Source organism: Leptopilina heterotoma, unplaced genomic scaffold (assembly GCF_015476425.1).
Source record: "Leptopilina heterotoma isolate Lh14 unplaced genomic scaffold, ASM1547642v1 Lhet_123, whole genome shotgun sequence".
NCBI lineage: Eukaryota > Metazoa > Arthropoda > Insecta > Hymenoptera > Figitidae > Leptopilina > Leptopilina heterotoma.
Genome location: NW_025110842.1, coordinates 581,125 through 596,035, shown reverse-complemented (window position 1 = coordinate 596,035; position 14,911 = coordinate 581,125). Strand labels below are relative to the sequence as shown.

The following is a 14,911-nucleotide window of genomic DNA, read 5'->3' as shown; positions in this document are numbered from 1 at the left end:
CGAATTAAAAAGAAGAGATATAAGTTCTTTTTCTTGAAATTGAAAACAAAAAAAGAAATCAATTGTACTCATTTTATTTTTCATTGTTATATCATTATTTAAAAAATTATATCATTGTTGTAAAAAGAAAAGAGTCCTTGAAGATAAAAATATATTTTGTTTGTTAAACTCGTTTGTTTTGTAAATTTAATCATCATCTTCAGTGATTAGCATTTCCAAGAGATCATTTTTTGAGCAGTCATCGCCCTCGAGTCGTTTCTGCGTTCCCCATCTTGACAACGTCGGCAGAACGTTCAATTTTGTCTTTGCGTCCGTTCGAAATGGACATTTATTGTCCTTCCAACTAAAATATTTATGTATTTTATTTTTATTTATTTATTCTTCTTTTTATTTAAAAATAAAAAAATTTTTAAATTCAAGCTTAGCACTCTTTTAATTATACTTTCAAAAATATTGATAAAATTTCTTTTTAGAAATTCAATTATTTTTAATAAAGTTTTACTTAAATTCCTAGAAACAATTTAAATATTATCGAAAATTTTAACAAACTTCTTCGAAACAATTCAACAAATTTCAATAAAAATTTTTAGAAAAACTTCAGTTATGTTAAAAAAAAATTAAAGCAACATTTTTCGTAAGAATTCAATTATTTTAAAAAAGAATAAAATTCCTTGAAGAAACTTTTCAATTATTTGCAAATCACTTTTTATTGAATTTCTCAAAAAATACAATAATTTTTAAAAATTTTGCTAACATTGCTCCAAAAATATCAATAATTTTTAAAAATTTTGTTAACATTGCTCCAAAGAATTCAATAATTTTTAAAAATTTTGTTAACTTTGCTGCAAAGAATTCAATTATTTTCATAAATAATAAAATTCTTTGCAGTAATTTCAATTATTTTCAATTCAATTTTTATTGATTTTCTCGAAAAAAATCTTTTATTTAAAAAAAGTTAATAAAAATCTTTCAAAGATTCAATTATTTCCATAAATAATAAAATTATTTGCAAAATTTCAATTATTTTCAATTTAATTTTTATTGAATTTCTCAAAAAAATTCAATTATTTCAAAATTCTATTAAAAATCTTCGAAAGAATTCAATTATTTTCAAAATATTGAATAATAGGTACATTTTTAATAAAATTCAATTATTTTCATAAATTTAAAAAAAAATTTTCCTAAGAATTCAATTATTTTCAATTATTATTTTTCAAAAATTCTAATAAAAATTATTTAATTTTTCTTCATAAATAATAAAATTCTTTGCAGCAATTACAATTATTTTAAATTCAATTTTTGTTGAATTTCTCGAAAAATTCAATTATTTAAAAAATTTTCTTTAAATTCTACGAAGGAATTAAATTATTTTTCAAAAATTACGATAAAGTTCTTAATATGAATTCAATTTTTAGAAATAATCAATTATTTTATAAATTATTTATTTTTGCATTTCAATAATTGAATTTTGTATTTAATAAAATTCTTTGCAAAATTCAATTATTTAAAAACAAATTTAATAAGATTCTTTACAAATTTCAATTATTTTCATAAATAAAAAAAAATTCATAAAAATTCAATTATTTTAAAGAAAATTTTCAAAAAAAAAATTTCAAATTCAATTATTTTCTATATAATTTTTTTTATAATTTTTCAAAGGAATTTAATTATTTTAGTAAATAATTAATTGTATCCTAAAATTTCAATTAATTTTATTGCAATTGTTATAATTAAAATACTCGAAATTCAATTAATTTTGATAATTTTAATAAAATTTTCGAAAGAAATCAATTATTTTCAAATTAATTGTAATTAAACTCCTTGAAAGAATTGAATTTTTCTTTAAATTTGTAATAAAAAATTCAATTATTTCCAAAAATTGTAATAAAATTCTTCGAAAAAATTCAATTATTTTCAAAAATTGTAATAAAATTCTTCGAAAAAAATTCAATTATTTTCAAAAATTCTAATTAAATTCTTCGCAAGAATTCAATAATTTTTTTACATATTAATTTATTTATTATCTTTTTTTATTCTTCGCCGGATTTCAATACTTTTTAAAAAATTAATTATCAAGTGCGAAGCCTGAGAAAAATTCTTAACAAAAAAAAAAAAAAATAATTCATAGGTAAGTGAAAACTTACAAAGGACGATCACCGACTTCAACATAGACAAAATGCGAATCTTTCGGCGCTGATTCAATTCCTTTCTCGACATGTGGCATTGCTGGCAAATGAAAATTAATTTCAAATCAATATATTTTTTTCGATAAAAAATCCTATCAATTTTTATCAATTTCTTATCAAAAAAAAGATATGAAAACAATAGATTATATTTTTAAGGTTATGTTACTCGAGAATCACTTTTCTCTTTTTTTTATATTAGAAAAATAGAAAAAATAAATGATAATTACCAACGACACAATCGGGACACCAACTATTACCATTTGGCAATTTACTTCCACTGTATAAAATATAAACTACATCCGGTTCCTTAAATTTTTTCATATAATTCACAAATTCCTCATAACCCTCAATGTGATGTCGATTCACCATTTTTGTCGGTACTTTTGCTGATTTTGATAATTTTCTAATTAAACCAAAACTCCAATGAAGCATTAATTGTCGCCTCTCTTTATCAATGATAAATTTTCACTCTCTTTTCTTGTACTTTTCCTACTATTTTCTACTTTTCCCGTCAAATTCTTCAAATCCTCAACATAACATGGATCGAAATTTGATATTTGACATTTGTTGATAAGAAATTTTCAGTGTTGCCAATGTGACAAAAAAAATGTTCTCTTTCCTTATATAAAATAAAATGTATAAAAATTTCCGTGTTTATTAATTTTTCTATTTTTCCTTACGAATTATAATATTTTAATGGAAACGATTTAAACAATTTAAATTCTTTTCGACAGAGGGGAAAAATATTTTCTACTTTTTAGGTTATGTCACTATCACTCGAGGCGATTTCGCGACTTTCGTGATTTTGTTCGAAATCACTGACGACGATGACAATATTTATTCGTTTTCTTCGTAAAAATTATATCAAATGAAAAGAAAATTGAAATAGAAAAAAACTTACCAGTTGATAATGATCGCAAGTAGAAATAAAAATTCTCATTTGAATTAATCCAAAATTGAGAAAATTTCAAGAACGATAAATTAATTCCTATTATTTTCACTATTCACTGTTTAATTTTTTGCTAATTTTATCACGAATTTTCTCATTCAACTTCTCATTTTTCGCCAATTTTCAAGAGAAGAGGGACAAAAAAAACCTCCCAATTTTAACGGTACTTTAAACTAGTAAACAAAACACGTTATTTTGACAGAAAACGTCTACACGATCTTAAAACATATGTTTTCCTTTTTTTAACGTTGTCAGCACTTGTTAAATAAAATGACACATTTGTTTTTATTAAAGAAAAATATTCCGAACTCGAGAAAAAACTGGTAAACTATCATAATAATATTAATAAAACATGATTTCTAATTGTTTCTCCACTTTTTCTTTATTATTGTTTACAAATTCAATTTTTCCGAATGGAAATTCCTGTTTATCTGTCAAAATAAAAGGGTTGGGAAGTTAAGTGAAGGGAAAATAGGGGTCGAACATCCGAAGTGTGACACTTGAGTTCGGCAGACGGAGTGGGGGGAACTGTTAAGGGTTCCTCCACAATTTGCACATTGCGCTTTGTCCACAATGTTTTATACGCTATTACGCTCGCGAAGAATAATTACTTTCTTTTTAATATTAAAATAATTAAATAAATAATGAAAAACATAAAATGTAAAGGTGTTTTCACACATGGATCGAAAAATTCTATTGTAATCGGCAAAATCAAAATTTAAAAAAAAAAAATGAAAAACGTAAAATGTAAGGGTGTTTTTCACACCTGAATAAAAAAATACTGTCGTAATTGGCAAAATTTAAAGTAAATAAATGTTTAAGTTTTTTCACAGTGCAATAAAACACCTAGTGTTTTCACACCTGTAAAAAATAGAAAAAGAGAAGAATATAGAAAGAGAGATAGAAATAAAAAGATGAAAAAAATAGAAAGAGATATAGAAGGAGGAAAGAGAAAAAAATAAAATGAAAAAGATAGAAAAAGAAAGAAAAAAAGTAGTTAGAGAAAGAAAAAGTGAAAAAGAAAAAAACAGAGAGAGATAGAAACAGAAAAAGAAAAAAAAGAGAGAGAGATAGAAATAAGAAGAGAAAAAAAATAGAAAGAGAAAGAAAATAAAAAGATAGAAATAGAGAGAGAAAGAAAAAAGGAGAAAAAGATAGATAGATAGAGAGAGAGAGAGAGAGAAAGAAAAAGAGAAAAACACAGAGAAAGAGAGAGAGAAAGATAAGGAAAAAGAGAAAGAAAGAGTGAGAAGAGAAAGACAAAAACAATTTTTCCCGCCTCTCAATTCAACCGTGTGGCATCACCCTTATTCTCTCCCCCACCTCCAATTATGAACATAATAATATGACAAACTACTCTCCACAACCCATTCCAACAGTTTGTTATTCCAGAACTAAAAAGCAGTCATGTAAAAAACAAAGAGGAAAATATTTATGCCACACTCGCTTTTTTCTACATTAATCATGGAAAATTAATAAATTTCAAAAAACAATCATTCATCAAATATCAATCAAAACAAAACAAAAAATTTCATCCGCAATCAACTTAAAATGATAACAAGTGTCTTAGAAAAAAAATCAAAGAAGGAAAAATTATATATGAAGTGAATATTTTCTCTATTGGAAATAATAAATGTAACACACACGATTTAGAATGGAAAATGATTCTTCCGCTTTTACATGTTACCGCACATTTGATGTGAAAATGAATTTTGATAATAATTATCGAATAAAGAATGAAATATTTTGAACATAAAATTATATCGTACTGCCGAGAATTGATCAGGTGATATTTAATCTAATTAATAGAATCAAATTTTGACAGTTTTTTCGCAATTAAATAAAAAAGAGACTGAAAATTTGCACTAAATGAAGTAAATATAGTAAACAAAATAAATAAAATAAAAGCAAAGTAAATAAAATAGAGTAAATTTATTTTTTTTTGGTAAAAAAATTTAATGAGTCGAGATCTAAATACTCTATTTCAATTTTTTTCTTTCGAGTTGAAAAATAAATTTCTTTATTATTGATAAAGAATAAAAAGGTGGATTAACAATTTTAAAAAACGAGACTAGTGGGGAATTTTTTTAAATTTTACTAATTTTTATATTGTCAAATTATTCTGTCTGCATACGAATTCAATTTACAATTAATTGTCTAAAGAAGATAAATTTACGGGGCAATTTACTTTCAATTTAATTTCGTCTAATTTTTCTTTAAGCTCATTCACAATGCCACTGGGCATAATACTTTTGGACGTTAATTAATTGTTCCTAATTATTACCATTTATTTATTATTTTCTTTTATTATTACCCCTTATTTTTTAATTGTCTTCTTTTATTATTACTATTTATTTATTATTATTATTACCACTTATTTTTATTTTTATTTTATTATTTACTGTTTATAGTGAAACCTCTCGGAATACAACACGATTTTTTAAAATTTTATTACACTAAACAATCCTTTAAAAAAAAATTGTTTTATAATTTAATTTTGTAATATTTTTACAATATTCTTGAACTAAATAAAAATAATTCTTTTTGGACATTTTTGAATAAAAAAAAAAAGATAATTTACAAATAGAGTTACATTCCGACAGGTTCGACTGTATTTAATATTATTATTAATTTCTTTTATTATCATTTTTATAATCGTTAATATTCTATTTTTCAGTTTTTCAACGTTTTTCAATCGTGGAAAATAAAAAAAAAACTATCTTCAAAAGAAATTTGGAATGTACTCACAAAAAATTTCCTCATAAATGCAATTTTTCCTTGATTAGAATAATTTCCTGTCGATCTCATCTCAGGTTGAATATTAAAAACAAACTTCGGTTTTCCACTTTTTCCTGAAAATAAAGAATAGAGAAAAATTAGTTAAAATTTTTTTAAAAATATTAAGAAAATATTTCTAATACATTTCAATTTTAAAGTAAAATTATTCTCTAAATAGTTTATAAATAATAATATATAATATAATAAAATATATAAATAATAATTATAATAATTCAATTACTGTCAGACATATTGTCCTAAGCTTCCAAATTCATTTTGAAGATTAATTAAAATACTTTCTACATTAAATTTCATTTTTTTAATTTTCCAAACAATATTGAATGGTGAATCTAACCTCAAATTAATTTTTCAGATCTTGTTGTTCATGCTTTTGAAATTATCTGAATTGCGACTCCAAGATTCGCATTATTTTCAAAAGACAATGTTCGAACTGAGAATTGCAGTTGGATTAGAAAAAATGACAGTCCCAGGACGTGAAAGTTGAAATGGAGAGAAAATATAATTTGATCCTCTGTATGGCTTTTTTGAATAAGGTTTTGAATTTTAAAATTAATGAAATTCCATACAATTCAATTCTTCGATCGATTAAAAATTAACAAAAATTATTCAAATACAATTGTTTTCAATTCAAAATTATATTTTGCAGATTTTTTGTGTATAAAAAAATTTTTTTTTTATTTATAAACTAATTTTTACTAATGCAAAAAATGATTAAAATGGTAAAAAAAAACACTGACTTTTATCTCGTTGGATGTAAAATTAAAAAATCAATTTTAACTTTTATAATTTCGATTTGGAAAGAATTTAATTATTGAGTAGAATTTTATTAAAATTTCTGATAGTAATATTGAATTGTTTCGAAGAATTTTTTTTAAAAACTTTCGAAAACAATTAAATTCTTTCGAGGAATTTAATTAAAATTTTACTGGAAATTAATTGAATTCTTATAAAGAATTTTATCAACAATTTTGTAAATAATTGAATTTTTTTAAAAAATATTTTAATAAACCTTCCTTAAAAATAATAGAATAATAATAGAATTATTACAAGAATTTTTTTTAAAATTGTATTGAAAATAATTGAAAACTCTCCAAAGAATTTTATTATTTAAGAAAATAATTAAATTTTTGAAAATAAATTAATTCTAGTTCATACGAAAAATATTACTATTTTTGAATACTTGAATTTTTTTTAACAAATTTGAAATAATTTAATTATTTAGAGACATTTTATTAGAATTGAATTAAAACTAATTGAATTTTGCGAATAATTATTATTTTTAAAAATAACTGAAATTCAGTGAAAAATTTTATTAAAATTTTAAAAAATAATTGAATTCTTCAGGGAAATTTAATAGAAAATAATTGAATTAATTCAAGAAGTTTTATTAAATTTTAAAAAATAATTGAATTTTTTAAAGAATTAAATTAAAATTGTAATGAAAATAATTAAAATCCTGCGGAGAATTTTTTTATTATGAAAATAATTATATTATTATTTATTATTATATATTATTTTAAAATTAAATTAAAATTCCTCTAAGAATTTTACTATTTTTGAAATGAATTCATAACAAGAATTTTATTTAAAATTTTTTAATTTTTTAAATTAACTATTAATTAATTTTTTTTAAAATCATTTTTAAATTAAATTTACGCGAAAAATGTTATTCTTTATGAAAATAATTGAATTCTTAAGAAGAATTTGATTTAAATTTATGAAAATAATTCAATTTTTCAAGAAATTTAATTCAAATTGTACTAAAAATAATTGAAATTCAAAAAAAAATTTTATTATTTATGAAAATATTAATTTCTCGAGGAATTCAATGAGGATTGTATTAAAAATAATTTGAAAAAATTTTACTATTTATGATAATAATTGAATTTTTTAAGGTATTCAATTTTATTATTTGTATTATTGTATTATTTTAATTGTATTAAAAATAATTTGAATTCTGAAAGAATTCTACTATTTAGAAAAATAATTGAATTTTATGAAGCTTTTTTTTAAATATTTGAATTCGCGGGAAAATTTTTATTATTTTTCAAAATAATTGAATTCGCTTAAAGAATTTTATTAAAATTTATTCATAATCGAATTTTTATGACGAATTTGATAATAAGTATTTTAAAAATAATTAAAATTCTAAAAGAATTTGACTATTTATGAAAATAATTGAATTTTTTTAAAGAAATTCAATTAAAATTACACTAAAAAAAATGAAATTCTGAAAAAAAAATTTTTATGTATGAAAATAATCGAATTCTTCTAGAAATTCAATAAAAATTGAGTTAAAAATAATTAAAATTCTGAAAGAAGTTTACTATTTATGAAAATAATTTAATTACATATCACAAAGAATTTTATAAAGTTTTTTTTTTAATTAATTGAATTTATGGGAAACATTTTTTTTATTTTTGAAAATAATTAAATTCGATTAAAGAATTTTATTAGAATTTATTCAAACAATTGAATTTTTCATGAAATTTAATAAAAATTCTATTGAAAATAATTGAAATTCTAAAAGAATTTTATTAAGAATTAGAATTTTCGAAAATAATTGAATTCCCTTGAAAAAGTTAATTATTTTTTAAAATATTTGAATTTCCTTGAAAAAGTTTAAAATCTTTGAAAATAATTTAATTTTATTAATTTTTGTCTAGAAAGTAATATATAATTATAAGTAATTAAATTTTGAATCTGAATTTATTCACAAAAATTGAAGAAAAGAAAAAAAAAAAAAAAAAAAAAAGGAGTGTATTTTGATGTTTGTAAATAAAAAAAATTTGGAATTTTGTGTAATAATAATAATAATAATTATTATAATAGAAATAATAAACTAAAATACCGCGTTTTGTGCGCAAATACTTGTAACTTTTGCTAGTAAGAATTATAATAATAATCGTAATAAATAAATAATAATTTTTGTTACAGAAATTCAACATTCCCCATTAAGATCAAAAATCAATCAACACTTTCGTCTTTCAATTATGCGACAATAATTCGCCTATAAAACCAAAATCAAAACATTTTCCAAAAATGGATAGTCTAAATAATTACTACAACGACACATCCGACATAGATCTTCTCCTAAAAGTCCTCGATCGCATGAAAGACACAGACGCCTACGGAAACACTCCCCTTCACACCGCAATCAAAGAAAATCAACCAAACGAATTTCACCATCTCCTGAAGAAAATAGATCTAAATTCCACAAATCACTTAGGCGACACTCCACTTCACTGTGCCGTCGCCAACGATCGTTACGAATTCACAAAAATCCTCCTCGAACACGGTGCTAATGTCAACATTCGCAACAATAAAGAACGAACCCCTCTCTACTTAGCCCTAGAAAAAAATAACATTCACCTCGCGGAGCTTCTATTCAAAAACGAAGCGGTCCTTGGCGAACACGATTTTCAATCCCTAAATACCTTTAATGACGCGATTAGCACCAGGAACCTAGAGATGATCAAATTCCTGATGAAGAACGGTTGGAATATCGTCGACAATCGGTACGGTCATCATTACCCAATTTGCTTGGCGGTACAGACGAAAAATTTGGAAATCGTCAAATACCTCTTGGAAAATGGGTTGAAAAGTAGCGGAACAATCAACGAAGATCGATTGGGTTTATTGGACATCTGCATCGCTTTGGACAGCATAGAAATCTTTAAGTACTTGATCGACATCGGCGTGAAGACGAAACGAAACCTTCTGGATCACTCTTTACGGAATTTGCGACAACGCTCCTGGAAGTACATCCTCACTTGTCACTCGAAAGTGGACCTGAACACCTATTTCAACGAAAGTGAACTCCACTTGGCGGTTCGAGCCGGGGATATTGACTTCGTAAAAGTATTTGTAAATAAAAGGACGTTGGGTCCTAAATCGTTGGCTAGTCGCTTGGCGGTTTACATTGCGGTTGAGAATAACGACGAAGAGATTTTGAAGGTTCTCCTAAAGGCTGGCTACTCGAGTGAGAGTTGTTTTAAAGACACTAGTCCGTTACATCTAGCGGCGACTTTCGAGCACACGAGGCTTGTGGATCTGCTTCTGAATTTCGGCGCTGATGTTAATTCGCAAACGGAGCATCGTTATAGTCCGTTGCATTTTGCGGCCGCTTCGGGGAGGGCGAAAATAGTGCGGCATCTTTTGGAGCGAGGGGCTAATCCGACTATGGATTGTGAGAATCATGGTTCGCCGCTTTCGTTCGCTTTGAGGATGTTCTCGTGTAGGGTCGATCGATCGCCGGTGACGTTACAGTTGTTTAAGGATTTGGTGCTGATTACTGAGTTGTTGATAAAGTTGACTAGGAAGAATGTTTGTAGGTTGTTGAGTCAGGCGTCGAGTATTTGGGTCTGTAAGGAGCCGACGAAAACTAATGGGTTTATTCTGTTGTCGAAGGAAACGAACTGTTCGTCGTCTCAAAGCAACTGTTCGTTGTTTCAAAGCAACTGTTCGTCGTCTCAAAGCAACTGTTCGTCGTTTCAAAGCAACTGTTCGTCGTCTCAAAGCAACTGTTCGTCGTCTCAAAGCAACTGTTCGTCGTTTCAAAGCAACTGTTCGTCGTTTCAAAGCAACTGTTCGTCGTCTCAAAGCAACTTTTCATCGTCTCAAAGTAGTTGCTTTGAAACGACGAACAGTTGCTTTGAGACGACGAACAGTTACTTTGAAACGACAAACAGTTACTTTGAGACGAAGAACAATTGCTTTGAGACGACGAACAGTTGTTTTGAAACGGCGAACTACTTCGAAACGACAAACAGTAGTTGCTTTGAAAGTAGGAACAATAATACGACTATTAACAATTATACAACTACTATCAACAATACAGGTACCAACAGCAGTGCAACTACCAACAATTATACAAATACCAACAATAATACAACTACGAACAATAATACAACTATCAACAGCAGTAGAACCACCAACAATACAACCAGTAATACAACTACCAACAATGCAACCATCAATAGTACAACTACCATCAATAACACAACTACCAACAACAATACAAGCCCCAACAGTAATTCAAGTACCAACAATAATACAACAAACAATTCAAGCACCAACAACAATACAACCACCAAAAACACTTCCTCGTACCCTCGACCCCACTTTCCCGAATCGTACCCCCGAAGAATCATCGAATTCCACCCCGAGCTGCTAACTACCATCTTCAATCACCTAACCGACTACGAAATACAATGCTACTCCCAATTTTTGCTCCAAAAAGCCCACACTTTGGACACTCCGCTACAACTCCTGAACTTCTTGACCGAATACAACGATTCAAAGTCCCGCTACAGCATCACAATCAACAACAACAGTTCCCTGGAGTACAATGCAAAGCTCCTTCTCATCGACTACTCGAAGAACGTCGAGGACCTTCTAACACTCGACGAAAGGGCGCTGTTTGTAAAATCGAACCGCACTATTCTGAAACAAATAATCGCAAGACTTGTTTTGCTGACGCATTCTCGTCACACTGGAGTGTTGAAATTTTGCACAAAGCACAAACTTCTGGACTGGCGGAATGAATGCGAGGGGCAGAAATTCAGCATGAGGAGTAAGCAGATTGATGTGAACTATCCGGTGACTTTTAGTGATATTATCACGAAACCGGTGGGGAAAATTGTCAGGTACACGAGGAATGAGAGATTCCTACAGACAGTTGAGATGTCCCGAGGGCAATTTAGCATTTATGATGAGTTTTTGAAGATTAACATTCAAAAGTGTATTCGGCGACGGAATTTTTTGAAGAGGTGCACGAACCTTGTGTTTGGGATGGTGAAGAGAAATTATCAGATTCAATTATCGAATTCGGAGATTGAATTTATATTTCAGTATCTGTCTGTTGTTGATTTGCAAAGACTTTCGGCGGCTTGCACTTGAAAGGAATGTTATTTTATCTGTATTTTTGGGAAAATTTGTTATTTTCTTCGTTTGTTATTAGTACATGGATAAAGAGAGCGAGTATTGTAATTTTTACTAGACTTTTAACAGTTAAATCTGGAATTTTTTTTTTTTAGTCACAAGTAAAATTTGGAATTATTTTATAATTTATATTCTTTCTCCGAAAGAAGTATGAGTTGCGAAAAATTGAGTATTTACTCTGGAAGAAGTAAAATTTACTTTGCAATAAGTAAAATTTGCTCAAATTTACTCCGGAAAAAGTAAAATTTACCAAAAAAAAAATTAGTATTTAGTCCGGAAAAAGTAAAATTTTCTCAAATTTAGTATTTACTACGGAAAAAGTAAAAGTTAGGAAAAATTAGTATTTATTCCGGAAAAAAGTAAAATTTGGTTTAATTTACTCCGGAAAATGTAAAAGTGGCAAAAAAAAATTCATTTCTACGCTGGAAAAAGTAAAATTTGTCAGAATTTACTACGAAAAAATTAAAAACTAATAAAATTTCGTCTAGAAAAAAGTAAAAATTTGGCAAAATTTACTCTTTAAAGGAGTAAAAATATTGTTAAATTTTAGCATTTACTCCGCAAAAAGTAAAACTTTGCTAAAAATTTGGTATTTAGTCTGGAAAAAGTAAAATTTGCTAAAATATACTCTGAAAGGACTAAAAATTGACAAAAAATTTAGTATTACCTCCAGAAAAAAGTAAAACTTGGTAAAATTTACTCCCGAAGAAGTAAAATTTATAGTAAAATTTTCTCAAATTTAGTATTTTCTCTGGAAGCAGTAAAATTGTCAAAAAAATTAGTATTTACTTCGAAAAAAGTAAAATTTATTAAAATTTATTCCGGAAGGACTAAAAGTTGTAAAAAGTTTAGCATTTCTTTCAAAAAAAAGTAAAATTTACTCCGAAATAAATTAAATTTGTAAAAAAAAATTTTAATTTACTCTCAAAAAAGTAAATCTGTCAAAGTTTAGTCCGAAAAAAGTAAAATTTGGTAAAATTTACTCTGGAATGAGTAAAAGTTGCAAAAAATTTAACATTTACTCCGGAAGAAGTAAAATTTGATAACACTTTTTCAAATTTAGAATTTACTCCGGAAAAAGTAAAAATTAGTGAATTTAATTCGGAAGAAGTAAAATTTGGTAAAATTTACTCTGGAATGAGTAAAAGTTGCAAAAAATTTTGCATTCACTCCAAAAGAAGTAAAATTTCGTAAAATTTTTAAAAATTTAGTATTTATTTCGTAAGAAGTAAAATTTGCAGAAAAATTAAGATTTATTTCGGAAAAAGTAAAATTTGTCAAAGTTTACTTCGAAAAAAATTGAAATTTCGTAAAATTTACTCTGGAAAAAGTAAAATTTGTCAAAGTCTACTCTGAAAAATGAAAACTTTGTAAAATTTACTTCGAAAGAAGTTAAAGTTGCAAAAAAATATTTACTCCGAAAGAAGTAAAATTTGGTAAAATTTGTTTAAATTTATTATTTACTCCGGAAAAAGTAAAAATTACAAATATTTAATTCCGAAAAAGCAAAATTTACTCTTGAAAGAGTAAAAATTGGTAAAATTTAGCATTTACTCTGGAAGAAGTAAAATTTGGTAAAATTTTTTGAAATTTAGTATTTACTCCGAATAAAGTAAAAGTTGCAAAAAAAAGTTCCTTTCTAGACCAGAAAAAGTAAAATTTGTCAAAGTTTACTCCGAAAAATGTAAAATTTGACAAAATTTACTCTGGAAAAAAAATTTACAAAAATATTAGTCTTTATTCTGGAAAAAGTAAAATTTGGTAAAATTTTTTCAATTTTAGTATTTACTCCGGAAAAAGTAAAAATTTGGTAAAATTTACTCTGCAAAGAGTAAAAGTTCAAAGAAAATTTAGTATTTGCTATCCAAAAAATGTAAAATTTGGACAATATTTTCTCCGACAAGAAGTAAAAGTTACGAAAAAAAATTCCAGACCCTTCAAAAGTTTAACTATAAAGTATAGTAAAAATTACTCTACATTTTTACCCTGTATTCTTGAATTTTATGGCAATAAAATGTTCAAATTTTTGTAAACATTAATATAAAAATAAATATATATATATTTATAAATATATAAATAATATTAAATATATAGATAGTATTAAATATATAAATATTATTGAGTATATAAAATATAAATAGTATTAAATATATGAATATTATTAAATATATAAATAAATAGTATTAAATATATATAAATATTATTGAATATATAAATAAATATAAACAAATTGCAAAAAAATATATATAAATAATATTAAATAAACAATTAAAAAACAAAAAATTTAATATTAATTTGTTATCAGACAGAGAAATATGTACAGCGCAATGTCACGTAATTCGTATTTCTTAAAAATTTTTGTACGTTTTGAATTTATAAATATAAAACAACAATTTTATTGTATCTGTATAAATATAATTATACAAAAATTAGGTATTGTTTATTGTCGTTAGTTTTTTTCCTGACACTGTTCATCGTATTGTAATTTCAAAAATTAAAATTTTAATTTTTAATTTCAAAATTAACTAACAAATTTTTCATTTCAAAATTTAGTTTACTAACAAATTTTTAATTAAAATATTTTTTTATAACTAAAGAATTTTTAATTTAAAAATTAACTAATTAACGAATTTTTTTATTAAAAAGTTCAGTAATTAACAAACTTTTAATTTAAAAATTATTTAAGTAACAAATTTTGGCCCAAAAGTTTTTGTTTAAAAATTATTTTAACGAAAAAAATTTTACTTTTTAAACTCTGTTTGAAATATTTTAAAATTATATTTTAGTTTTTCAATTATAATGTTTATTATTATTTATATTTATTTATATATAAATATTTGTATAAATAAATAAATAAATAATAAAAATGTAAATGAAAATAATAAAATATATTGTATATATTTATATATACATAATACATATATATATATATATATATAAATACATATATACATATTACTATATATATATATTGTATATAGAAATATATATACATATATATATATATAAAGCGAAATGCCTAAAATATATTATT

At 24.7% G+C, this 14,911-nt stretch overlaps 3 protein-coding genes across 5 annotated transcripts in view; 1 reads left to right on the top strand and 2 right to left on the bottom strand.

Annotated features, from left to right (window-relative positions):
• Positions 1-14,911, bottom strand: part of LOC122512649 (calcium release-activated calcium channel protein 1) — a 55,004-nt gene that overhangs the window by 39,721 nt on the left and 372 nt on the right. Inside the window, exon 2 of one of the 2 annotated variants that reach the window (XM_043628598.1) lies at positions 5,884-5,987. The gene's annotated coding sequence lies outside the window, so the exon portion shown is untranslated. Of the gene's footprint in view, positions 1-3,087; positions 3,534-5,883; positions 5,988-14,911 lie in introns of those variants that run through there. The other variant, XM_043628599.1, reaches the window with a different exon arrangement.
• On the bottom strand, positions 66-2,769 carry LOC122512650 (thioredoxin domain-containing protein 17-like). The gene is made up of 3 exons (XM_043628604.1): positions 2,414-2,769; positions 2,145-2,226; positions 66-343 (listed from the first exon to the last, which is right to left on the bottom strand). The coding sequence occupies exons 1-3, from the start codon at positions 2,616-2,618 to the stop codon at positions 187-189; spliced, it is 444 nt and encodes a 147-aa protein (XP_043484539.1). The 5' UTR covers positions 2,619-2,769; the 3' UTR covers positions 66-186.
• On the top strand, positions 4,369-13,041 carry LOC122512644 (ankyrin repeat and KH domain-containing protein mask-like). 2 transcript variants are annotated; one of them, XM_043628593.1, is made up of 3 exons: positions 4,369-4,921; positions 6,287-6,447; positions 8,872-13,041. In XM_043628593.1, exon 3 carries the CDS (start codon positions 8,977-8,979, stop codon positions 11,833-11,835), a length of 2,859 nt encoding a protein of 952 aa, XP_043484528.1. In that variant the 5' UTR covers positions 4,369-4,921; positions 6,287-6,447; positions 8,872-8,976; the 3' UTR covers positions 11,836-13,041. The 2 variants fall into 2 exon arrangements, with proteins under 2 accessions (XP_043484528.1, XP_043484527.1); XM_043628592.1 differs by having other exon boundaries at positions 6,287-6,467.

What these genes read in the sequence shown, in the direction of transcription:
- LOC122512650 (XM_043628604.1), bottom strand. Translation starts at nt 2,618, where the DNA reads ATGCTTCATTGGAGTTTTGGTTTAATTAGAAAATTATCAAAATCAGCA. An exon ending in GTGTCCCGATTGTGTCGTTG is followed by an intron (nt 2,227 to 2,413) that starts GTAATTATCATT and finishes TTCATTTGCCAG; the next exon opens with CAATGCCACATGTCGAGAAA. An exon ending in GAAGTCGGTGATCGTCCTTT is followed by an intron (nt 344 to 2,144) that starts GTAAGTTTTCAC and finishes TAAATATTTTAG; the next exon opens with TTGGAAGGACAATAAATGTC.
- LOC122512644 (XM_043628593.1), top strand. Translation starts at nt 8,977, where the DNA reads ATGGATAGTCTAAATAATTACTACAACGACACATCCGACATAGATCTT.